The sequence below is a fragment of the Schistocerca nitens genome, chromosome 9 (genome assembly GCF_023898315.1).
Source record: "Schistocerca nitens isolate TAMUIC-IGC-003100 chromosome 9, iqSchNite1.1, whole genome shotgun sequence".
Taxonomy (NCBI): Eukaryota; Metazoa; Arthropoda; class Insecta; order Orthoptera; family Acrididae; genus Schistocerca; species Schistocerca nitens.
In genome coordinates, this window is record NC_064622.1 from 284,659,019 (window position 1) to 284,686,383 (window position 27,365).

Consider the following 27,365-nt stretch of genomic DNA (forward strand, 5'->3'; position numbering starts at 1 on the left):
CCGTGTTAAAATGGAGCGTTTACCAACTGCGGAAAAGGTCGATATCGTGTTGATTTGTGGCTATTGTGATCAAAATGCGCAACTGGCGTGTGCTATGTATGCTGCTCGGTATCCTGGACGACATCATCCAAATGTCCGGACCGTTCGCCGGATAGTTACGTTATTTAAGCCACATGTGAAACGTCAACCACGACATGCAACAAATGATGATGCCCAACTAGGTGTTTTAGCTGCTGTCGCGGCTAATCCGCCAATCAGTAGCAGACAAATTGCCCCAGAATCTGGAATCTCAAAAACGTCGGTGTAGAGAATTCTACATCAACAACGATTGCACCCGTACCATATTTCTATGCACCAGGAATTGCATGGCGACGACTTCTAACGTCGTGCACAGTTCTACCACTAGGCACAAGACAAATTACAGGACGATGACACGCCTGCCGAGGTATCCGAGCGGTTCTAGGCGCTACAGTCTGGAACCGCGCGATCGCTACGGTCGAAGGTTCGAATCCTGCCTCGGGCATGGATGTGTGCGATGTCCTTAGGTTAGTTAAGTTTAAGTAGTTCTAAGTTCTAGCGGACTGATGATCTCAGATGTTAAGTCCCATAGTGCTCGGAGCCATTTGATAAACAACTGCTAAACGAAAAGGCAGACGAAGCTCTTCGGTGATCTTCGGATCGCGCCTAACTTGGATGGCAGGTGAAGTGGATCGGTTGTAAGATCAGAGCTGGTTGGGAAGCCTCGGAGGATAGACATGTTGTCTGCTGTAGTCGCTGTTAAGACTTTATTAGGAAACTCTGGTTATTTGGAACATACATTTGAGAAGAGAGTGCCAGTAATTGCGTAAATACGTACTTCATTATTTTGTTGAAGAATGGAAATTATTTGTGAAGTGGAATGTAATTGTGCAGTTTCTCTTGTTCTGCCAATAAAAAGCGAATGGGATCCCATATAAACAAACTAATTGGAAATTTAATTATTACATAATATCAATCTCTCGCTAAGAGTTTCTTACAGCCTCAAGATAACGGTTTCACGACCTCGTTCTGTATTCTGCGCAGGGGACAACTACTGCGGAAACCTGCGGGTTGGAGAACATTTATTACAACTTACGCAATCCACTCAGGGCGGTAGAAGCAAATAGGCACTCGCGTGTACTGCAATCTCAGTACAAATGGGATCAGTGACACAGAGGAGGTATGAAGGAGAGAAATTTTAGAGGGAAGGGGTTTATCACACGCGCTTGCGTTATCTGCCTCTCTCCCTCAGCCTCTCTTTTTCAACTTGCCGGAACAAACTTTGTCTGGGTGCCTAAATATTTTAGCAGTCTGTTTCAGTGTGCCCGTCCGTGACTCAGTGCTGCAGTGTATCCTTTCTGTTTTGCTGTTATTACATACTGGACTAATATATTAGTGCAGTATGTAATATATATAATGTGTGTTTGTGTTAGCGTAATGTAATTGGTTCTTGTATCTCGAAAAGAGATACATGTCTTATACTACATTTTTAGACAATACAGAATATTACGCGAAGGAAAACTATAGTATATGTTCTCTTTGAACCTATTATGAAATGAATAAGGAACATTATTCGAAAAAAACAAAGTTGCAATGTACTACAACATAAAATGATGTGTTCAGTGCACTGTTCAATAGCGTGTAGGCCATCCACGAACACTCAGGCACTCTTGAATGCAAAGGGACCTGCTCAGTACCAATTCACTGCAGGCCCCCTGAAACATATTGTCCCATTTGTCAATGGCAGCAGTTCTGAGAGCTTCAATCGTTAATGGAGGATGTTGACGACTACAAACTGCTCCTCTGAGCACTATCCATGCATACTCTATGCAGTCCATGTACAGTGAACATGATGGCCAATCCGTTCTTAGGTCCCCGGGTCCCGCCAGATACTGACACACAGTGCGAGCACAATGAGGTCGGGCGTTATCATACTGTAGAGTGAACCCTTCCCCTACAGTCCCTGCGAAACCACTGACTATGGGTCGGACAGTGCTGTTTTCATACACTGCAGCAGTCATGTTGCTTTCAATTGAAAAGCGTGTGTGCGGCGGCCATACATGATACCCTATGCGAACAAAAGTATCCGAACACCCCCAAAAACATATGTTATACATATTATGGGCATTGTGCTGCAACCTACTGCCAGGTACTCCATATCAGCGACCTAAGTAGTCATTAGACTTAGTGAGAGAGCAGAATGGGGCGCTCCGGGTACGGACTTCGAACGTGGTCAGATCCCTAGCTCCACTGTTTCCGATGTGATGGTGAAGTGGAAACGTGAAGGGTCACGTACAGGCCATCACACAGGAATTTCAAACTGCATCAGGATCCACAGCAAGTACTGTGACAGTTAGGCAGGAGGTGAGAAAACTTGGATTTCATGCTCGAGCGGCTGCTCATAAGCCACCCATCACGCCGGTAAATGCCGCGCAGGATTAGCCGAGCGGTCTTAGGCGCTGTAGTCATGGACTGTGCGGCTGGTCGCGGTGGAGGTTCGAATCCTCCCTCGGGCATGGGTGTGTGTGTTTGTCATTAGGATAATTTAGGTTAAGTAGTGTGTAAGCTTCGGGACTGATGACCTTAGCTGTTAAGTCCCAAAAGCTTTCACACACACACGCCGGTAAATGCCAAACGACGCCTCGTTTGGTCTAAGGAGCGTAAACAATGGACGATTGAACAGTAGAAAAACGTGTGGAGTGACGAATCACGGTACACAATGTGGCGATCCGATGGCAGTGTGAGGGTATGGCGAATGCCCGGTGAACTTCATCTGCCAGCGTGTGTAGTGTCAACAGTAAAATTCGGAGGCGATGGTGTTATTGTGTGGCCGTGTTTTTCATGGAGGAGGTTTGCACTCCTTGTTGTTTTGCGTGGCGCTACACAGCACAAGCCTACAGTGATGTTTTAAGCACCTTCTAGCTTCCCACTGTTGAAGAGCAATTCGGGGATGGCGATTGCATCTTTCGACACGATCCAGCACCTGTTCATAATGCACTGCCTGTCGCGGAGTGGTTACTCGACAATAACATCCCTGTAATGGACTGGCCTGCACAAAGTCCTAACCTGAATCCTACAGAACACCTCTGGGATGTTTTCGAACGCCGACTTCGTTCCAGGCCTCACCTCAGGCCTCTCCTCAGTGCAGCATTCCGTCAAGAATGGGCAGCCATTCCCCAAGAAACCTACCAGCACCTGATTGAACATATGACTGCGAGAGTGGAAGCTGTCATCAAGGCTAAGGCTTAGCCAACACCATATTGAATTCCAGCATTACCGATAGAGGGCGCCACGAATTTGTAAGTCATTTTCAGCCAGGTGACCGGATACTTTTGATCACATAATGTATCTGCCCAGAATACGATTGGGCCACCGGATTGTTGGTGACGTTCCACAGTCACTGAGGGATGATTGCGTTCTCGTTTTCGCTTCCATATGTGAACAGAGTTGTCGTCAGGATGCAAACCTATTCGCAATTTGTCTGTGATCAGCATTTTGGTAACCCCTGTGGCTTCTCGAAGCTCGTTGCGAAGAGCAGTCACTATCTTTGCATGGTGTCTCCGTGCAGATATCATTACTTATCGGTCCTGAGCTGCTGTTGCGTCTATGGTCTTCGTGATGTCGTTCTGATATTGAATGCATTTCCTGGAACTTTTTCCATAGTCTGGAAACAACACTTTGATTAATGTGAAAAATATTCGCAATGTCAACTTGTCTTATCTTTGTTCCGTAAATGTGATGATTTTGATACAGTCTGGCATGGAGGACCTGTTCCGAGGTATTATGCATCACTACGAGGCACACGGACAACTGGTGTATTCACAAGAACTCAGCTCTGGTGTACCGTCTTTATTTACAAGCTGTTCAAGTGGCTCTGAGCACTATGGGACGTAACATCTGAGGTCATCAGCCCCCTAGACTTAGAACTACTTAAACCTTACTAACCTAAGGACATGACACACATCCATGCCCGAGGCAGGATTCGAACCTGCGGCCGTAGCAGCAGCGCGGTTTCGGTCTGAAGCGCCTAGAACCGCTCGGCCACAGCGGCCGGCTTACAAGCCGTGACTGTACGGCCCCTGATGAGGCAGAGTGGCATCGGCGAACGAGTTCGCGTTATGTGAAAGCCTTGCCGCCCCGGTTCCCGTAAGGTCACCGAACTTATGCTGTGTAGGACATGGGCACTACTGCACAACAAGAGTGATGCATTGTAAGAAGAGCGCCGGCCGGAGTGGCCGAGCGGTTCTAGGCGCTACAGTCTGGAACCGCGCGACCGCTACGGTCGCAGGTTCGAATCCTGCCTCGGGCATGGATGTGTGTGATGTCCTTTAGTTAGTTAAGTTTAAGTAGTTCTAAGTTCTAGGGGACTGATGACCTCAGCAGTTAAAGTGCCATAGTGCTCACAGCCATTTGAACCATGTTGTCAGAAGAGCGTCCATGTTCCGTGTTTATTGCAGACAGTTCTGCTGTGGTTTGGACAACATATGCATCACTGTGTATGTCAGACAGTGCAGCAACAGGAAACGTACTCCAAAGCTGATACACGCGAGACGGTATGAGACTGTATGAACTGTCGGCTAGTTAGAATGATAAATAGCGGAAACTATTGATAAGTCCAATGCTGGATTTTCAGTGCACCAGTACCACTATTCTGGAACTCTATCTCACAAGGATCGGAGGACATCACCTCGAACGGTCAAATACTAAGGGTGCGAAAGTAATTAGCTCATTGCTTTCGTGTCTCGTTATGTAAAAAAATCGACGAAAGAACGCCAAGAACTACTGTTACTGTCATTCTCGACATCTTACCATATTTTCTCAGATAACGACAGAAAACTTTGAACGTACCCTTAGTTATTCGTTCTTGCAGCAGAGGGCCCACCCATTTGCTTGGTCATTTTATTCTGTGCAGTCCCAAAAATTTCTAACACTGGAGTTCTGCGTCCTTCTCGCAGCTCACTGAACAATAAAAGTGAAGAGCCCAGATATGGCTGCTCTCTTAAGTTGGCAGTCTTGTTGTTCTTAGTGCTTAGTGCTAAAGAGGCCATTTGCCCGATGTATCCCGATTCACGGCGAACCATAGAGAACAAGACATTTCTGTCGTCCGTACTACAGTTCTGCTATTGCTCCCGCCGTTTTCCATCTACTCTTACGCCTGAAGAAATTACTATCTGGTCAACATTTTAACAGTAGCTAAAAGGTACAGGCATCTGTCACACAATAATTAAAATCAAAGGCAGCAGGTTTCTAAGGCACCAACTTTTACTCCACGGTAATAAATAATCTCATTACCTGCTGCGACTGTATAGAGAAACTGCCCAACGAGTGCTGTATAACGTTCGAATAAATCATTCTAGGCAGCTGTTTCTATTAACAGCACTAGGGAAACTTACTCTCTGGCTTACTCTAGTAACATGTCCGACCTTTTTCTCTCCACAATTTTCACTTAAATCTTCTTCTTGTTGGAATTTAAAGGGCGCCTCTGACATGCTCTCACAAGAACTTAAAATACTGGAAGAGCTTGGAGCATGTTTCGCAGCAAAACTCGTCCGAGGCGCTTACTTGGAAAAGGAGAGGCAGCAGCCAGTCCCATTAACCTGCGAATCATATGAGGCCACAGGAATCAATTACTGCAAGTAAGTACATTTTCCTTAGTACTCGATCTAATTTTTATAATTATACAGGCTGTAGTAGAATTATTTTTATTATTTTGTGCACACTGCTTTTGGGCACAGGGCTGCTGCAATTGTTGTTATTTTATATATATATAATAATGAGTTGATAATGGCGTAGGGGTCATATTCGATGTTGTTAAAGAATACTTTTTAGTAAAACTGAATCTGCATTTTGATAAAATAAAAGAAACCGGACAAGTATGAGAAGAACAAGTGCACTGGGGGTTCTGCACAAACTTAATTACGTAAAATGTAAACTTTCACGGTCGGAATTGTCACAATCAATGAAATATTCCGGGCTATTATGCCGTGGTCGAAGGGATTTCACTTTAAAATCCGACATTTCGTCCCCACCTGCGGAGGACTTTCCAAGAAGGGCCGTAGCTCTGTCGAATGTCCGATTCACACCCTGATCGCTAATGACTACAGCAAAATTCCGCTTCCGCGAAGGTCCCGCGCAGTGGCGTGACGTCACTGGTTTTGAATAAGCGATCGCAATTGGCCGTTGTCGACTGGTTGGAAGACTGATACACATCTTCTTCAGCGCCGGAATCCAAATTTCATTGAATTTCACGCCCTCCTCCTTCCTACTGAAATTCCTGGCACGTTTCTAAGTCTCTATGGCGTCTCTGTATAGCCTTTCTTGGTATCCGCTTGTGGCTGCCAGTGCTTGAGTTTTATCAAAATGAATGTGTTGGTCTCCTGGCTGTAAAGCATGTTCCGCAACAGCTGATCTGTAAGTCTCCCCTGTCCTGCAATTGCCCTTGTGCTCTTCTAGTGGTTTTTTGGCAGTTCTTTTTCTAGTACTCATGTACATCTCCCCACAGCTACACGGAATCCTATAAATTCCAGCTTTTCCCAGCGGTTGGCGAGCATCCTTGGTCGATTTTAAATGATCATGTATTTTCCTTGTGAGTGTGTAAATTACCGCTATGTTCCGATTTTTCGAGCCCTTTCCCACGCGGTCAGTCATGTCCTCAAAGAATGGCAGAAAAACTTTCGATTTCATCGGCGCTTGAACATTACTATGATTTCTACACTGGTCTTCACTGTCCTTTCACCTCAACGAAGGAATAACCATCCTTAAGCTATGTATACTACTGACAGCCTTGAGAGAGCCAGCCCTGACAAAACTCTACCATCTGGTGAGCAAGATGTATGAGACAGGAGAAATTCCCTCAGACTTCAAGAAGAATATAATCATTCCAATCCCAAAGAAAGCAGGTGTTGACAGATGCGAAAATTACCGAACTATCAGTTTAATAAGTCACAGCTGCAAAATACTAACGCGAATCCTTTACAGACGAATGGAAAAACTGGTGGGAGGCGACCTCGGGGAAGATCAGTTTGGATTCCGTAGAAATGTTGGAACACATGTGGCAGTACTGACCCTACGACTTATCTTAGAAGAAAGATTAAGGAAAGGCAAACCTATGTTTCCAGCATTTGTAGACTTAGAGAAAGCTTTTGACAATGTAGACTGGAATACTCTTTCAAATTCTGAAGGTGGCAGGGGTAAAATAAAGGGAGCGAAAGGCTATTTACAATTTGTACAGAAAGCAGATGGCAGTTATAAGAGTCGAGGGGCATGAAAGGGAAGCAGTGGGTGGGAAGGGAGTGAGACAGGGTTGTAGCCTCTCCCCGATGCTATTCAATCTGTATATTGAGCAAGCAGTAAAGGAAACAAAAGAAAAATTCGGAGTAAGTATTAAAATCCATGGAGAAGAAATAAAAAATTTGAGGTTCGCCGACGACATTGTAATTCTGTCAGAGACAGCAAAGGACTTGGAAGAGCAGTTGAACGGAATGGACAGTGTCTTGACAGGAGGATATAAGATGAACATCAACAAAAGCAAAACGAGGATAATGGAATGTAGTCGAATTCATTCGGGTGATGCTGAGGGAATTAGATTAGGAAATGAGACACTTAAAGTAGTAAAGGAGTTTTGCTATTTGGGGAGCAAAATAACTGATGATGGTCGAAGTAGAGAGGATATAAAATGTAGACTGGCAATGGCAAGGAAAGCGCTTCAGAAGAAGAAAAATTTGTTAACATCGAGTATTGATTTAAGTGTCAGGAAGTCGTTTCTCAAAGTATTTGTATGGAGTGTAGCCATGTATGGAAGTGAAACATGGACGATAAATACAAGACGAGACGAGAATAGAAGCTTTTGAAATGTGGTGCTACAGAAGAATGCTGAAGATTAGATGAGTAGATCACATAACTAATGAGGAGGTATTGAACAGAATTGGGGAGATGAGGAGTTTGTGGCACAACTTGACTAGAAGAAGGGATCGGTTGGTAGGACATGTTCTGAGGCATCAAGGGATCACCAATTTAGTACTAGAGGGCAGCGTGGAGGGTAAAAACCGTAGAGGGAGACCAAGAGATGAATACACTTAACAGATTCAGAAGGCTGTAGGCTGCATTAATTACTGGGAGATGAAGAAGCTTGCACAGGATAGAGTAGCATGGAGAGCTGCATCTCAGGACTGAAGACCACAACAACAAGCTATGTATTGCTGAGGTATTTTAATTCTGCGTCAAGCAGCTCTGGTTCACAGATTTTCCTTGCTCTATCCGCCAACGTTTTTATGAATCTTAATTATGTTTACTAGTATCGCCTGTGGCCGAAATTAGACAAAATGTGTATATAGCACTCCGTCTTCAGGCCACATGTGACCCATCGGGACCATACGACCGCCGTATCGTCCTCGGAGGAGGATGCGAATAGGAGGGGCGTGTGGTCAGCACACCGCTCTCCCGATCGTCATGACGGTGTTCTTTGACCGGAGCCGCTACTATTCGGTCGAGTAGCTCCTCAATTGGCATTACGAGACTGAGTGCACCCTGAAAAATGGCAACAGCGCATGGCAGCCCGGATGGTCACCCATCCAAGTGCAGGCCACGCCCGACAGCGCTGAACTTCAGTGAGCTGACGGGAACCAGCGTATTCACTGCGACAAGGTGGTTGCCTAACTTTGTATATAATGTAACGAAATTCAGATTTTTATATAATTAATTGGAATTTATTCTTATGCATTTTCATAGTTCTTACCTGAACACGGTGCGGATTTTTTGTTCTTACTCGAACGCTATGAGGAAAAGAGAAAAGGACGAAGAGGAAGCAGGAGATTTTTAAAATTTGGGATTACGTTCTGGGTGCACATTTAAAGTATCTTTCAAAACAGAATTGTTGTCAATGGCCACATTATTCCTGTTAATCTGTCTAGGAAAAATTTCTCTCTCTAACTCTTCGTCTTCAATCCAACCCGTCAGCGTTCTTCTTCGAGGTATAACCCAAAGCAAATATCGTTTTCCGTATTATGAGGGAAACAAAGAAACTGCAAATCATGAACGTGCTTCAAATGTTAACGGCAGCAAATGAATACAAATTTAGGTTCCGTTTACTCTTACGCAGAACTAAACGAAGAAACGATTCCAGTAAACAGTGTTAGGTACTCGTACAATCTATGTTGGCTCCGAAGGCTTCGTTACTATGGTGTTTCGTTTCCCACTGCTGACAACAACGGCCTAGCAGTTGTGCATTCGAAATGCGTTATTGCAGATGAGCCATCTGCAACATTTAAACATGAAAGTCCCTAGAATGAGACTTTGCGAAACGTTGTTACTTTCACAGCTCGTTTCTACAATAGCACCAGATCGGTACATGCGTTTTCTGATGTCTACTTTTCTTTGACCTCTCTCAGCGGTGCGTACACACTATTTCTTTGTTCACACCTATGGCTGTGAACCTTTCGAATTATGTAAGTTTCATTAGCCTCCTTGTATAATTAATGTTAAAAATTGGTACTTCAATTTTCGATGTTCAGGTGTTTAACATTATGACAGATAATTATTATTTCGTGTGCTTTAGTGGCCAGGGGCATGTCTTCCTATTGGATGCCACTTCGGCGACTTGCGTGTCCCCAACCTTCCCGAGTTATCCGACCTGGGAAAGTGGACCTATAATTTACTGTGAAATCGAACCCACATGTTGCTTCTGCCGATTTCTCACATCGGTGAGAGGTGAAGGATAAGTTAAAACGAAGACTGGAAAATCTGTCGTCCGACCTAGGTTCGATCTCGCGAACTCACGGTTGACAGACAAATGTTTTACTGGTTTTTTCCCCTTCATTTTGTTTGTCATTGTCCTCCTCATTTGATCTGGGCGAACGTCACACGACACTCCTAGTTCATCGTTGAATACTTCTCTCAGTTTTTTTTTTCTTTCTTTATAGCCGAACAGGCTGAGCTGTCGGGCCGGCTTGTACGGCCACGCGCGACACGCATGATCACCGAGTTTGCGAGTATCAAAACATGTGACGTATATAGCCGTATCGTTCGATTGCATTGACTTGAAAGCTTAAATTATTTACACCTCCTCCAGGAGACCGTAGATCTTAGGATTTGACATAAATTTGAACTTGACGTACTTTAAAAAGAATTACTTTTACGTACTTTAGGAACGGATTGCTAAAGCCAAAACAATGAAAAAAACGTCCATACAAACTTATGCCCTAAAACCTTTAATTATAATCGCATATAGAAACAGATGTAAACGAGAGGAAACTTAATGGACATCCTGTGGTAAATAATTTTGGCGAAATACCTCAAATAACAAACAGATAACTACAGGAAATCATCCAGCCTTGTAGCTTAAATAGTGAAGCAAACAGAGTGAGACTCTCTAAGTGTAATAAAAGCCTACAGGAACCCTTCGACAAGATACAACACGGAAAAAATAATAATATCCCAGAACATATCACTAAGACAGAACAACAAAGTAATGAGACCGCAAGCATAACACACTTCGTAAACTTGGATAATTAGACGCAGATCTTTAAATAAAAATATAAAAAACCTAGAAATAAATCTTCTGAAAAACATGTTGGATCAGTCTGAATAAGTGGAATTTGAAAGAACAGGAAATCTCAGGAATTATAACAGAATATTGAGAAATATTTCTGACACTTTCCTGAAGAGATAATTGAAGTTTTACAGTCAAATTTTCAGGAAAAATTTACGCCGGGATAGCCGCGCACCTCAGCACGCCGCTTCCAGGATTCGAGGAAGCGCGCCGGTCCCGATTCGAATCTACCGGGTGGTTTAATGACGAGTGCCTGTGTCAGCGAGCCTGATGAGGTTTTTAAGCTGTTTCCCACACGCGAATATGTGAATACCGAGGTGGTACCAAACGTCCCGCCTGTCGGTTTAACGATTGGCAAACATTTAGAAAACGTTCGCGCAATTTCACGCGGAGAACACTAGACCCAGACAGATGGGGTATACAAATTCCGTCCTCGAAGGGGGAAAGGGGGGGGGTGCTAATAGGAAGGGCATTTGGCCATCCTCTACCACTAACACTGCCAAATCGAAAAATTAACACCTGTAGGTACGAAACAAAGGTCAGTAAAAAGGTCAAATTTTCCAGACTGAATTGTCAAGCTGACCAGAACTATTGTCAGTTTATTCATCTCAAGGAATGTTACGAACAGTTGGCTGCTTGAATCTGAAAAAGGTCTCCAGGAAATTAGCATCACAGATGAAATGGGACAGGACAGACCTGTGTTCATAACACTTGGCGCGAATTATCAATATGTTATTCACATCCACTTACATAGGGAAAAATGATCATTGTAACACAATAAGGAAAATCAATTCTCATGGAAATGCTTATGGGTTCGTTATCCCGGGCGCTGTTCGAGAGTGGAACGTTAGAGGAATTGTGTGAAAGTGGTTCGATAAATCTCCGCCAGGTATTTAAGTGTGAATCGCAGCATAGTCATGTAGATTTAGATGTAGACATCAATTTGGAGACAAACCGAGAATTGGAATCATAAGAGCATGGACATAAGAACAGAAGTGAAACTTCAGATAAGATATGGAAGTACGTATTTTGGAGAAGAAGAAATGAAACTCATCGGCTAAACAAGTTTCTCGGTTGAAACTTCCTGGCAGATTAAAATTGTGTGCCGGACCGAGGCTCGAACTCGGGTCATTTGGTTTTCGCGGCCAAGTGCTCCACCGTCATTGTCTGGCACAAAGTTTTAATCTGTCAGGGAGTTTCTTATCAGCGCTCATTCCGCTGCAGAGAGAAAATTTCATTCCGAGTTTCTCGGTTGTACATATTCATGTAATAATAAATGTAAATATACTAATTCCTAATAAACGTTCAAAATGTACTCTTCATCCTTTCACACAGGCAAGCGTTCGCACCCGCTCAAACACCGCTGGGTGTCATCGAACACTTTCATAGATTTCTATGACACGTTAATGAGGCAGCTCCTCTGTATTGCGGGCGTCTGCTGCATAAACCAACAGTTTAAGATGGCATCGCTTATAACTATCTTATGGTTTGAGGTGAGAGAAATATGCAGGCAATGGAACTAGTCCATCCCTACACATCCATCTGCTATGGTAGATATATATATACTCCTGGAAATTGAAATAAGAACACCGTGAATTCATTGTCCCAGGAAGGGGAAACTTTATTGACACATTCCTGGGGTCAGATACATCACATGATCACACTGACAGAACCACAGGCACATAGACACAAGCAACAGAGCATGCACAATGTCGGCACTAGTACAGTGTATATCCACCTTTCGCAGTAATGCAGGCTGCTATTCTCCCATGGAGACGATCGTAGAGATGCTGGATGTAGTCCTGTGGAACGGCTTGCCATGCCATTTCCACCTGGCGCCTCAGTTGGACCAGCGTTCGTGCTGGACGTGCAGACCGCGTGAGACGACGCTTCATTCAGTCCCAAACATGCTCAATGGGGGACAGATCCGGAGATCTTGCTGGCCAGGGTAGTTGACTTACACCTTCTAGAGCACGTTGGGTGGCACGGGATACATGCGGACGTGCATTGTCCTGTTGGAACAGCAAGTTCCCTTGCCGGTCTAGGAATGGTAGAACGATGGGTTCGATGACGGTTTGGATGTACCGTGCACTATTCAGTGTCCCCTCGACGATCACCAGTGGTGTACGGCCAGTGTAGGAGATCGCTCCCCACACCATGATGACGGGTGTTGGCCCTGTGTGCCTCGGTCGTATGCAGTCCTGATTGTGGCGCTCACCTGCACGGCGCCAAACACGCATACGACCATCATTGGCACCAAGGCAGAAGCGACTCTCATCGCTGAAGACGACACGTCTCCATTCGTCCCTCCATTCACGCCTGTCGCGACACCACTGGAGGCGGGCTGCACGATGTTGGGGCGTGAGCGGAAGACGGCCTAACGGTGTGCGGGACCGTAGCCCAGCTTCATGGAGACGGTTGCGAATGGTCCTCGCCGATACCCCAGGAGCAACAGTGTCCCTAATTTGCTGGGAAGTGGCGGTGCGGTCCCCTACGGCACTGCGTAGGATCCTACGGTCTTGGCGTGCATCCGTGCGTCGCTGCGGTCCGGTCCCAGGTCGACGGGCACGTGCACCTTCCGCCGACCACTGGCGACAACATCGATGTACTGTGGAGACCTCACGCCCCACGTGTTGAGCAATTCGGCGGTACGTCCACCCGGCCTCCCGCATGCCCACTATACGCCCTCGCTCAAAGTCCGTCAACTGCACATACGGTTCACGTCCACGCTGTCGCGGCATGCTACCAGTGTTACGCCGCTTTCACACTATACGGTTTTGACCGTACGGCAAAAAGCCGTACGGCTGTAGGTGTGAAGAAATGTATGGCGCCTTTCACATTATACGGCGACGGCAAAATGCCGCTGCCGTGCCGTGCTGCAGCCGTGTCTTGCCACTACAACAGACGGTCGCCGTACGGCAAGTTCGACAACAGTGGCCTACGTGACTAAGTGCATGCTTTCACACTGGACGGTTTTGAGCCGTACGGCGTCGACTAGTTCGTTGTAGTGTCGTTTTATTCATTTGTGTTTATTCTTGTTTACTGAAAAGTGTAGAAGAATGGATGAAATTGATACTGAACTTTTGATAACCTTGGTGGAAGTAAGACCTGTTCTGTGGGACAAAACTCTAGATGCGTATAGAGATCGTATTGCTACAAAGAATGCTTGGCGGGAAGTTTGCGTAGCACTGAAGCAAGATTTTGATGAGATGGAAGACAAAGATAAAAATGCGTTTGGTAAGTATTTATTTAATATATTAATATTACATTTAATACGTTTTAAACAGTTTTTATTTAACGTTATAAATTTTATTCTAAAAGTAAATCGTTTGTTTATAAGTAAATTACTGCTACCAGTCACGTTTTTTTTGTTTTGTTTATATTTTGCACGACGCGTTTCGGGAAATAATTCCCATCCTTAAGTGCGTTTTTCTCTAAGTTTTCATCATGTGTGGTGTCTTTTTATGTGTCAGGTCTTGCATTCTGTTTTCTTTACTGTAATTTATAAGAGAAACACGCACAAGACCTCACAAATAAAAAAACACTACACATAATGAAAACTTAGAGAAAAAAACGCACTTGAAGATCGGAATTATTTCCCGAAACGCGTCGTACAAAATATAAACAAAACGATTAAAAACGTGAGTGGTAGCAGTAATTTATTTATAAAGAAAACTATTTACTATACAGTCGCAGGCTTTCACAAACAATCTACAAAAAGGAAAAGGCTTGTTAATTTATATCTTTGACATCTGCCATGACACGCTTCCAGCATTTGTCATAAAATATTTACAAAGAGTGTTCCTTATGGCGTTGGCTGTCAGTCCTCCTCTTATGTTGGCATCTTGGGCTAAGTCTTCCAAACCAGTGAAGGATGTGGTGTCTTCAATTATAAATCCATCTCTCTGACGTACAAAATTGTGTAAAACAATGCAAGCTTTAACCATTTTTACTGCAAAATCTGGATGAACATTTAAAGGTCGGTGAAACAACCGCCACTTATTGGTGAGGATGCCAAAAGCACATTCCACATACCTCCTTGCTCTGCACAAACGGTAATTAAATACACGTTTCTCAACTGTCAAGTTTGTTCCCCCAAAAGGCCGGAGCAAATGCGTGTGTAGGCCAAATGCTGCGTCTCCCACGAAGAAGTAGGGTACTTTTGGACCTTCCGTACCAGGCAGACATTGGACGTCTGGAAATTCCAGGGAATTACTTTCTATTGACTTCCATAAACTGGACCGTCTGAACACTGAAGAGTCACAGTCTTTGCCATAACTTCCTACGTCGACATAAATGAACCTGTAGTTGGAATCCGCTACAGCCATCAGAACCACAGAAAAGTATTCTTTGTAATTGAAGTACATTGATCCGCTATTAAATGGGGCAGTAAGACGGATATGTTTTCCATCCACCGCTCCTAAGCAGTGGGGGAAATTAGCAGTACGTTCAAATCCAGCCGCTATTGATTCCCATACCTCTTTGGTCGGTCTTTGTATACATTCTTCCCGCAGTGATGACCAAATTGCTGTGCATACATCATTAACCACTTTACTTGCTGTAGAAATCCCAATTCTGTACTGGAAATGTAAGTCAGTGAAGGAACAACCGCTTGCCAGATACCTGAACAAAACGAAAAAAAATCAGTGACATTTAGTTTGCAGTGGACATTTTTTGTTACAGTTTTGCTTTTTTCTATACAAAATTAAAATGTTTTCATACAGTTTTGTTTTCTTTTGATGTAGGTATAGAAGTAATACGGAGGTGGACCAATCTACGAGACTCCTTTGTGAAGTCAAACATAAAAATTCAAGCTGCGAAAAAAAGTGGCTCAGCAGCAAAGAAAATGAAAAAGTATGTATATTCTGATCAGCTGCAGTTTCTAAAAAAGCTGTATGATGCTCGAGAGACGGAGGACAGTTTTCAATCGGAACGCACCGCCAGACTGGAAGAAGATATAGAAACGCAGGGCTCCGTCGAAAATACTGAGAATGTTTCTGGGCCATTTGATACAGCACCCACACAACAAACATCCAAAAGCGAGTGCCATACAAACAGAAAACATAGAAAACCTGATGCAATCGAAATGAAAATATTACGAGCTCTGGAAGAAGACAAACCTTGCAGCAAAATGTCATTTTTACTTAGTCTGAAGCCTCATCTGGAAAAATTTGATGAACAGGATTATCTTCAGTTTCAGATGGGAGTCCTCAAAGTTATAGAAAATATATATGAAAGGAGAAATATATTGACAGCTCAACCTCCTCCATTTACCCATTACACACCTCCCATGCCCTATAATAATAGATTTCAAGCTTATTCTTATTCACCTATGGAAAATGCTGCTCCAATATCCTCTTACCATACGCATCAGATTCGTCCTCCTCCAGCTGCACCAAACCCAACTACTTTTCTCGAACAACCATTACAGACTTCTCAAGGTCGCAGTTCTTATCAACGAATTAATAAAGTGCCACCACCATACCCTTCGCCTTCCACAAGTAGCCATGAAGGCCCACCATCAACAACGCAGTTCTACAACGTTTTTGCAGAGAGCCTGTCGCCACAAAGTGACAGTACAGTCAGTCCTGCTACAAACTCTTTGGTTTCAACTGCTGATATTGATATTGACTTTTCTACTTCATAATCTGAGCGTAATAAAAATGTAAAACACAAATAAATAAGTAAATAAACAGAACTAGTTTTTATGTATTAAATTACCTTAACGTGATAGCCAGCATTTGAACAGGTTGGATGCAATTGCGGAATTGTGTGTTTTGTCGTTGTAACACATCCTTTAGTTTTCTATGTAATTCGTCAAACGAGGTAATAGACATTCGGAAATAGTTAAAGAATTTATTTCCGTCGTTCCTCAAATCTTCAAAGAGTGTATAAAATAAACCCACTTCGTCTCTTCTCTGGTTAATGGGGTGTACCCACAAAAGACGACCTTTTCTTTTGCGGCGACGATGAAGCAACCACAAAGCAACAACTCGTTTACGGTTCATCTTGATACACACATTAAGCAAACTGAATAGACACCAACAACTGGTCACGTCAAAAAGCCGTGTAATGTGAAAGCAACACAGGCACGGCTAAAACTCGTACGGCTTTTTGCCGTACGGTCAAAACCGTATAGTGTGAAAGCGGCCTAAAGACTGCGATGGAGCTCCGTATGCCACGGCAAACTGGCTGACACTGACGGCGGCGGTGCACAAATGCTGCGCAGCTAGCGCCATTCGACGGCCGACACCGCGGTTCCTGGTGTGTCCGCTGTGCCGTGCGTGTGATCATTGCTTGTACAGCCCTCTCGCAGTGTCCGGAGCAAGTATGATGGGTCTGACACACCGGTGTCAATGTGTTCTTTTTTCCATTTTCAGGAGTGTGTATATATATATATATATATATATATATATATATATATATATATATTATAACGATTGTCCCCCTTTAGGAGAGCGATTGAACTTGAATTCATAATTTCATCTTCGGATGTTTTTCTTCTTTGCTTCCCAAAACCTCCTCATCCTCTCAGAATTTTCCTTCTTCCGTTCCTCTGTCCATTTTTTACCAGGCTGACGCGATGTTCTTTCCACAAACTTCACACTTGTGATTTTATGCCGGCACTCGGTGCGATCTTCGAGATTTTTTATGTTGATCTGCTGTAGATCCCTCTGGACTTCTCTCAGCCATTCTGTGCCACATTTACTCCTTGTTATAATATTGAATAATTTCTTTGCTGTTCTGGAGTCTTCCATCCTGTAGATGTGAGTATAAAATTTGGCTCGGCGCTTTCTGATTTCATCTGTTACTATGTTGATCTTTCTATAGAGTTCGTTTTGTGGTCTCTTCATCCAAATGCCATTTTTGTTGATTGGACCGTAAATCTTCCTGAGAATTTTTCTTTCCTGCTTTTCTATTTCCTTAATTTTTGAACGACCATCAATCACCATTGTTTCAGCTGCATAGATTGCTTCCGGAAGAATCACTGTTGTATAGTGCTTTAATTTTGCGTCTGTCGAAATGCACTTCTTGTTGTAATGCGTCCATGTTAGCTTGTAGGCCTTCTGGAGCTTGGTGATTCTTTGTTCATTGGCAATTCGGTTTAATCCTGAGGACTGTATAGTTTCACCGAGGTATTTAAAATGGCAGACTTGTGCAATTTTACCATATTTTGTTATTAAAGGGGATTTATTTTCTGGCTGCCTTTCCATATATTGGGTTTTTTCATAAGATATATATATATATATATATATATATATATATATATATATATATATATATATATATATGATATGTTCGTGAGTATGGCTATGTGGTGGCCATTTATCGGCTACTAGTCGACACACTAACTGATATGTAAAGTGAATTACCATATCACTCTTTAGTACTGCGTATGTGGTGATACATTTAAATTTTGCTTTTTTTAATACGCCTGTTACCAGATTTTAATACATGATCGTCTACAGAATAGAAGGAATTGTTCCAGAGAAGTGATTTTAGACTATATTTAAAATGTGCTTTAGAACCTGTGAGACATATCATTGGGCAAATGATTTTTTTAGCTGCATACTCAACTCTTTTCTGAGCCATTGACTGCTTTAAGGAGGAATAATAAAGATCCTTCCTCCTTCTAGTGTTGTAGGTACGATTGTAGACGAACACCACATACTGTTCACTTCGCTCTCTTTTGAGCAATCAGTAATTTCACAGTGATGAGTTAAAGCAGAAAAATATGCCCTAAGACATTAATAATTGGAATTGCGTAAAATTTCTTACAATATTGATTTCAGCCTTTACAAAACTAGCAATTATACGAAGAGAAAAAGCTATTGATTGTTTCGGTATCTCAGCAATATACGAGGGTTGGAACTTTAATAGGGGCAACTATTTATTCACAACCGATACAAAAGAGTTACACGTTTGCACCTGTTACTGTCCTTCAAAGTACTCACCAGCGTTGTGTAGAACCCGTGCCGGCCGCGGTGGTCTCGCGGTTCTAGGCGCGCAGTCCGGAACCGTGCGACTGCTACGGTCGCAGGTTCGAATCCTGCCTCGGGCATGGATGTGTGTGATGTCCTTAGGTTAGTTAGGTTTAAGTAGTTCTAAGTTCTAGGGGACTGATGACCACAGCAGTTGAGTCCCATAGTGCTCAGAGCCATTTGAACCATTGTAGAACCCGTTGCAAGCGATGTGGAAGGTGTAGTAAACCGTTAGCAGAGGCTGTTCTGTTGATGGTGCGAATGGAGCGGTCTACTGCCTCTGGAATCTCTGGAACAGTTAGGAATAAAATCGAAGTCACAAGGACTTGAAGTCCGGGGAGTATGGTGGATGGTACAGTACTTCCCAGTCCCCTCGACCGAAGAGAGTAGCCACAGCTTGCGCTGTATGCGTCCGCGCATTGTCGTGCAAAATGATGGGTGGGTTGCGCAGAAAGTGTCGCCGCTTCTTTCGCAAAGCTGGTCGCAGGTGATGCTCCAAAAACGATCAGTAATACTGCGCACTGACGGTCTGCCGTGGAGGAACGTAATCCTTTAGGATATGGTTCAAATGGCTCTGAGCACTATGGGACTTAACGTCTGAGGTCATTAGTCCCCTAGAACTTAGATCTACTTAAACCTAACTAACCTAAGGACATCACACACATCCATGCCCGAGGCAGGATTCGAACCTGCGACCGTAGCGGTCGCGCGGTTCCAGACTGTCCTTTAGGATAACACCATCGCAGTCGTACACCTGGATCACCACAACTTTCACCATACTTGGGATTTGACGCACTTTCGACTTTCGCGGAGACCCATACTGACGCCATTAGTTGGATTGGCGTTTCAATTTTGGCTCATACGATGTGGCCCATGTCTCATCCAGTTACGATACGGCGTAAGAAAGCCTCTCCTTCGCGCTCATAGCGCTCCAAGTGCGTCTGAGCAGCGTCATAATGCATCCATTTCTGCATTTCCGCCAAGTCATGCGGAACCCATCGTGATGCAATTCTTCGCATGCCCAAGCGTTCCTTCGGGATGCGAAGCTCAATCGTATTCTCTAATCCGGTATCGTGGGCGAGCTCGCGAATCGTATGGCGTCGATCAAGGTCTACTAACGCGGCAACAGCATGCACTTCTTCTTCAGAGACGCTAGGACGACCTGCCCGATGCATGTCTGCCACAGTTTGCCGACCTTCGTTGAAGGCTTTTACCCAACGTGCCACTGTTCTGTACGGCAATACCGATTCCCCGCACGACTCTTGAATACCTTGATGACACTACCGTGCTGTACGACAACTGGTACATTCAATCTTGATCCAACTCCGTTGTTTCTGTTTCAAATGGTTCAAATGGCTCTGAGCACTATGGGACTTAACATCTATGGTCATCAGTCCCCTAGAACTTAGAACTAGTTAAACCTAACTAACCTAAGGACATCACACAACACCCAGTCATCACGAGGCAGAGAAAATCCCTGACCCCGCCGGGAATCGAACCTGGGAACCCGGGCGCGGAAGCGAGAACGCTACCGCACGACCACGAGCTGCGGACGTTCTTGTTTCGAAAACATAGTGACACTGTGATGTTAGACCGCTTGCTCACGAGTGACTGTTTCCCTCGATTGTGCGCACGGCGGTTACGTGGGACAGACGAGTCCATTTGCTCGGAGGTAACGTAGGTATTTCAACAATGTGTGCTATTAGCGACATTAGTAGATTCTATTGCATAGTGCCTCCACAGCAGTGTTGCCACTATTTAAGTTCCAACCTACATATTCTTTCTACTGCAGATACAACAGTTCCGAAGCCCCATTTATAAAATTCATAAAACACTTATGAATTAAGAAGCAAATTAGCGGTCTGACAAAAATGTTGCTTAGTTTGAAATTCCTCAGTAACAGAAATTCTTATAAAAATGTATTATTTCTTAAAATATATGCATGGAAATCGTGGCTGACAAGACACCACGATGACACACTGGATTTGTTGGACAAAGTCTATATGACCGATACAGAGCTCATTTGGCTTGCAGACTTCGTAAGTGCGAGTATAACTTACAGTATCCTGAATTTCCTTTAAGTAGTAGGTTTATAAATTCATGCTTCTCCAACGCAAACTACGTCAGACAAACGTACATAAACAGTCTAGATGGCTGGCTCGCAAAATACAACTACATCGAATGTAACTATAGTATTGAAGATCTCCATATTCATTAAATATACATGTCTTTGAGAGACTGTTACGTTTGAGAGATTGTTATGCGTCCGTAGAAAGGTACAGTCAATTTGAAGCCTGTGTTTTGGATGCCGCTGATATTTGTTTGCCTTACCTTCTGACTGCCGTCGTTGCTCCATGCTCCAATTGCATTTCCCGGTATCCTTAAGAGTTTGTTACCGGGAACGGACACTTTCATCTTGCTCACCACTCGCCACATCTCAAACCAACGCTAAATAAATGCGTCGGCCACTGCAGAGACCTCTGTATTGTTTACAACTGCGCCATATTGCGATGTGCTTTTACTCTGAGAGGTACACGGTAAATAATCGCCGCACAATTAAGGAAACCAACCATCCAGCGATAATACACATTAAGACACAAAAAAGACGCATCATGAAGGAATCATCCGAATGGGACGGAAATCGGTAGAAGTGATGCACATGTATAAACAAACAAATGATTTCAATTTTAGGAAATTTATTCAAGAGAAAGAGCTTCGCAAATTGAGCAAGTTAGTAAGGTCCTCCTCTGGCCCTTAAGCAAATGGTTAATCGGCTTGGCATTGATTGACAGAGTTGTTGGTTGTCCTCCTGAGGTGTTGTTGTTGTTGTTGTTGTTGTGGTCTTCAGTCCTGAGACTGGTTTGATGCAGCTCTCCATGCTACTTTATCCTGTGCAAGCTTCTTCATCTCCCAGTACCTACAGCAACCTACATCCTTCTGAATCTGCTTAGTGTATTCATCTTTTGGTCTCTCTCTACGATTTTTACCCTCCACGCTGCCCTCTAGTACTAAATTGGTGATCCCTTGATGCCTCAGAACATGTCCTACCAACCGATCCCTTCTGCTTGTCAAGTTGTGCCACAAACTTCTCTTCTCCCCAATCCTATTCAATACCTCCTCATTAGTTATATGATCTATCCATCTAATCTTCAGCATTCTTCAGTAGCACCACATTTCGAAGGCTTCTATTCACTTCTGGTCCAAACTATTTGTCGTCCATGTTTCACTTCCATCTAATCTTCAGCATTCTTCTGTAGCACCACATTTCGAAGGCTTCTATTCACTTCTGGTCTAAACTATTTATCGTCCATGTTTCACTTCCATACATGGCTACACTCCATACAAATACTTTCGGAAATGACTTCCTGGCACTTAATACTATACTCGATGTTAACAAATTTCTCTTCTTCAGAAACGCTTTCCTTGCCATTGCCAGTCTACATTATATATCCTCTCTACTTCGACCATCATCAGTTATTTTGCTCCCCAAACAGCAAAACTCCTTTACTACTTTAAGTGTCTCATTTCCTAATCTAATCCCCTCAGCATCACCCGATTTAATTTGACTACATTCCATTATCCTCGTTTTGCTTTTGTCGATGTTCATCTTATATCCTCCCATCAAGACACCATCCATTCCGTTCAACTGCTCTTCCAAGTTCTTTGCTGTCTCTGACAGAATTACAATGTCATCGGCGAAAATCAAAGTTTTTATTTCTTCTCCTTTGATTTTAATACCTACTCCGAATTTTTCTTTTCTTTCCTTCACTGCTTGCTCAATATACAGATTGAATAACACCGTAACATCGGGGAGAGGCTACAATCCTGTCTCACTCCCTTCCCAACCACTGCTTCCCTTTCATGTCCCTCGACTCTTAATAACTGCGATCTGGTCTCTGTACAAATTGTAAATAGCCTTTCGCTCCCTTTATTTTACCCCTGCCACCTTCAGAATTTGAAAGAGAGTATTCCAGTCTACATTGTCAAAAGCTTTCTGTAAGTCTACAAATGCTAGGAACGTAGGTTTGCCTTTTCTTAATCTTTCTTCTAAGATAAGTCGTGGGGTCAGTACTGCCTCATGTGTTCCAACATTTCTACGGAATCCAAACTGATCTTCCCCGAGGTCGCCTTCCACCAGTTTTTCCATTCGTCTGTAAAGAATTCGCGTTAGTATTTTGCAGCTGTGACTTATTAAACTGATAGTTCGGTAATTTTCACATCTGTCAACACCTGCTTTCTTTGGAATTGGAATGATTATATTCTTCGTGAAGTCTTAGGGTATTTCTCCTGTCTCATACATCTTGCTCACCAGATGGTAGAGTTTTGTCATGACTGGCTCTCCCAAAGCCGTCAGTAGTTCTAATGGAATTTTGTCTACTCCCAGGACCTTGTTTCGACTCAGGTCTTTCAGCGCTCTGTCAAACTCTTCACGTAGTATCGTATCTCCCATTTCATCTTCATCTACATGCTCTTCAATTTCCATAATATTGTCCTCAAGTGCATCGGCCTTGTATAGACCCTCTATATACTCCTTCCATCTTACAAATTCCATCCAGCTGATGCGTTAGATCGTCAAAATTCCGAGCTGATTATAGGACTCTGCCCATAATGCTCCAAACGTTCTCAACTGAGGAGATATGCGGTGACCTTGCTGGCCAAGGCAGGATTTGACAAGCACGAAGACATGCTGTTGAAACTCTCGCCGTGTGAGAGCGGGCATTACTCGCTGAAACGTAACCCCTGGATCGCATGTCATAAAGGGCAACAAAATGGGGCTTAGAATATTGTCTACGTACCGCTGTGCTGTAAGGTTACGGCGATTGACAACCAAAGGGGTACCACTGTGAAATGAAATGATATTCCAGACCATCACTTCTGGTTGTCGAGCCTTGTCTTTGGGCGACTTTCAGGTTGGTATTCCACTGCTATCCAAGCTGTCTCTAGACATGTCTTCGCTGGTCGTCGGGGCTCAGTTCGAAGCGGGACTCGTCACCGAAGACAGTTCTACTTCAGCCAATGAGATTCCACGCCGAATGTGCCCGACACTACAGCAAACGGGCTTGTTTGTGTACAGTGGTCAGTGGTAGTCAGCACCAGGAACGCTATGAGCTCATCCCCATTTTGTGAGCGTCATGTTAACGGTCAAGGTGGTCACCGAATCACCAGGTGCACGTGAGATCGATGATAATGATGAATCCAGGGCTGTGAGTGCCTCTTCACGATTGCTCGGTCCTCTCGTTGTGTTGTCTCTCTGGGTGGACCGCTTTCTTCTTGATGCTCTGTTCGACCATGGTTCGCCCATTCCTGCCAGCATTGTCGAATTGCGGCATCGCTCCTATTCAAATGTCGAGCGATTCGCTATTTACTCCATCCAGCTTCCTGCTTCTACATATCCTCTCTCAATTGCCGACATCTATGTACATTGCCCTCGCGCCTGTCTGCGAGGCAGAGTTACTGTGCGGCTGAGTGCACGGAGTGAAATTCGCAGAGACGTTATGCCGTGGTATCGAACGTCCCATGTTTACCGTGCTTGCTAGCTGCGCGGTTAAATTGCTTTTCAGCGTAACACATGCATCCATCGGCTTCCAAAGTTTACAGTTTAGCATTTCCGTCGATTCCTGTTAGTATCAGTTTGTGACCAATTTGCGTAACCTCTTCGTGGTGCGTCGCTTTTGTGTGTGTTAGTTTTGTAGGGACGAGCAAAGCTGTACAGCTGAGGTTTTGTATTTAATTAAAATGTACCTTGAGTCGTGTGTAGTATTTGTTATGTGCAATGACGCAAGGATGATAAGGGGTTACAGTATGGGTAAATTGGGGAAAAATTTTTAAGGTTATTTTCTTACTTAGTTTAATATTTGGATTCAAGTGAGAGGAGAGCGACCAGAGTAATGGTGTAATGTGATGCTTGTGTATGTCAGAGGAAAAGGGGTGGGGGGACTGGCTGTGAAAGACGATGTGTGGGCGACGTTTTGTTGAATTGGGAATGTGATGAAGAGGGGTGGTCTTGTACGTGGGGTAGTGGACCCCAGTTTATATGTTGTACTTATCCTGGGTCCTCATGACTGTATTTACGCCCCTGAGGGAAAGATTCAGTAAATTCCTCATAATATATGCTGGGAGAGATTATGACTTAATCATCAGCCAGCTGCAATTCCTACCCAGATATTACTGTTCAACTGTTGCTTGCATCTACCCTAAATTGTAGGATGAGGATTTACATACACTCACAAACGCCTTGGGAGTTCATGCAAATGCAGAAGCAAATGGAGAACATTATGAAAATTTGTCATAATTTTCTGGCTTGATAACTTTGGTCTTTCATTAATAACTGAAAAACGAGATTTTGAAATATATTTTAATACAGACTTTTTCTTGCTTTAGTACGAGAAATACACCTGACCCCTCTCATCTCTCCCCACTCCCCAGCTTCTAGAAGAATTCCTGATATATTCCATACATTACCTGTGACATTCGTACGAAACCTGCTTTACTTGAGTGAATGTTCTTTCATTAGCTCTTATAAAACGTCTCGTGTATGGATTTTCCTGTAAAACAAAACATACTTTGAATATGAAAATTCTTAATTAGTATTGTAAGATAATTAAAATTAGTTATTGGTTCATTCTTTTTTACGATGAATCAGAAATTGTGTACTGGATATATAAAGCTTTTACAAGTATGGTTTTTCAAGTTTATCGTTTTCTCATCTTTGCCATTTACTTGGATGTGAATATCATAATAAAAGTTGCAAAAGCAGACGGTAATAACATCCGGAAGAAAAACAAAAATAATTTTTGTAGCATCGGTTGTTTAGGTATCGTTTTAATAACAATTGAAAATGAAAAATGTAATGACAAAAATAAAGTTGGAATAAAATGATACCGAATATTAAGTGAGAGCCTTTTTGACAGTATTGCAGATTAACATCTTGTCCCTATTTTAGCTATTAGATATGTCATGTAGCTTAGTGGCAGAAAGGACATCGAATATTTCGGTCGTGACCTGTTTACGGAACAGTCCTGGCAGTAGCTTGAAGTGATTTACGGAAATCGCATCAGAACATGTCTAACTGCAGACTACGCTATGGAAACGATCACTGTTAGACAACGTATAATTTATGTGTTACTGATGGAGCATATGTGAGATCATGACACCTGTAAGCGCCACACTTGGATACTTTAACCATCAAGAGATTACCGGTAACATGAATTTTCCAATTTCGGCGAATACTGAATGGAAAACTAACCGTGGTTTTCGTGCAGTATTCATTGGCGAACTGGCAACCATGCTTAAACCTTTTGCTCAGTGCATTGTGGATACACATGGCCAAACAGGAATTGTAACAGATGATGTTACACTCACAATTAATCAGTTGCATAGTCATTAAAAGTTTGGTTGGTTAGAAGGCAGATAGGAAAGGCTGTATAGTTACTTGTTAGTTAATTTGAAGTTTTACATTTTTAATGTCGTAAAGTATATACATTTTTCACTTTTTCTTTTTTACTTTCTTGTTTACATTTTTCCCTTAGACCTCTACATCAGTGACATAAGATCATAAAAATCATTAAATGTGGTGAACTTTCTAAAAGAAAAAATAAGAAATCTCAGAATACTGATTCGTAAAACGTCAAAGTGGAAATAGCGAAGAAAATAGTAATACTAAGAAAAATTCAACGCAAGTATTCATTTTTTTTCCAAAGTATGAAAAACAAAGAGGCAAGGAGCACAGTGCAGTCATTTCTGAGATTACATGTATAATGTGATTGAGGATTTTGTATATTTTTATTGCGTTAAACGTAAATTTGTTGAATGGCTTTACAGTTAAGATTGATTTTAAATAGAACTATAGATTGCCCCTGTACTTCAGGGCTCATCATTCGGCAGGAACACATGGTAGCGTGTAGCAGAGTTACCATGTCCTGCACAAAACATAGCATCTTACTTTTTATTCAATTCGCAAACTATTCAGTGTAAAAATGTAGAAATAGGGTCAGTGTGTTCTGTAAGAGTTACACTACGTTTTAATTTCAGTTTTATTTGTAGCAAAAAATTATTAAGACAATATACGGACAGTTTACGAACATGAGTTTTCTGTCGACGTTAACGAATTTTCTACCATTTTATTGTTATTGAGTTTTGAAGCACGCATTATCTGAACGAAATAATACATCACATTTCATCTGCTCCAAAACAGAAATCGGTCGGAGTTTCTTGAAAAGAGATAATTTCAGTTAAATGTGATGCACAATGGTCAAATTTCGCGCAAAGTACTAAGAGATCGCCTGTTTCGTTGTCTGACAAATATCAGAAAGTAACCTACTTTCGCCGCGCCGCTCGTGTTATAGTTGTGGATTTTGTGCTTTTGTATCATCTTAACTTTTATTTTGTTATTTGGCATCATTTTCGTGGCAAACGGGCATGTATTATTTTTTCATTGAATTTGCTTCCATAAGCGATGCCAGATATCTGAAAAGGAAAAATGATTCACGTTTTAAAATAACAGAATAGAGCCGATGCCTGTACTGTGCAAAAGTAAGAACGTATGTTGATGAAGGTATTTTCCAGTGAACACATGGTGTGTCGTGGGGCAATCACTCTGCTTTTAAAATAATTAAAAAGCCACGATCGCTTCAATCGTTTATTAGATGACCGGTTTCAGCACTCTGAAGGTGCCATCATCAGATCTGAAACGTGGCTTAACATTTATAAAACCATATGGACATCATGGTTTTATAAATGTTAATCCACGTTTCAGATCTGATGATGGCACCTTCAGAGTGCTGAAACCGGTCGTCTAATAAACGATTGAAGCGTTCGTG

At 42.9% G+C, this 27,365-nt stretch overlaps 1 protein-coding gene across 3 annotated transcripts in view; it reads left to right on the top strand.

Annotated features, from left to right (window-relative positions):
- The window catches only part of LOC126203847 (hydroxyproline dehydrogenase-like), a 176,674-nt gene that overhangs the window by 134,518 nt on the left and 14,791 nt on the right, over nucleotides 1-27,365 (top strand). For all 3 annotated transcript variants that reach the window (XM_049938222.1, XM_049938221.1, XM_049938223.1), the window contains one exon: nucleotides 5,494-5,654. In XM_049938222.1, coding sequence (XP_049794179.1) covers nucleotides 5,494-5,654 — 161 coding nt within the window. The remainder of the gene's footprint in view (nucleotides 1-5,493; nucleotides 5,655-27,365) is intronic.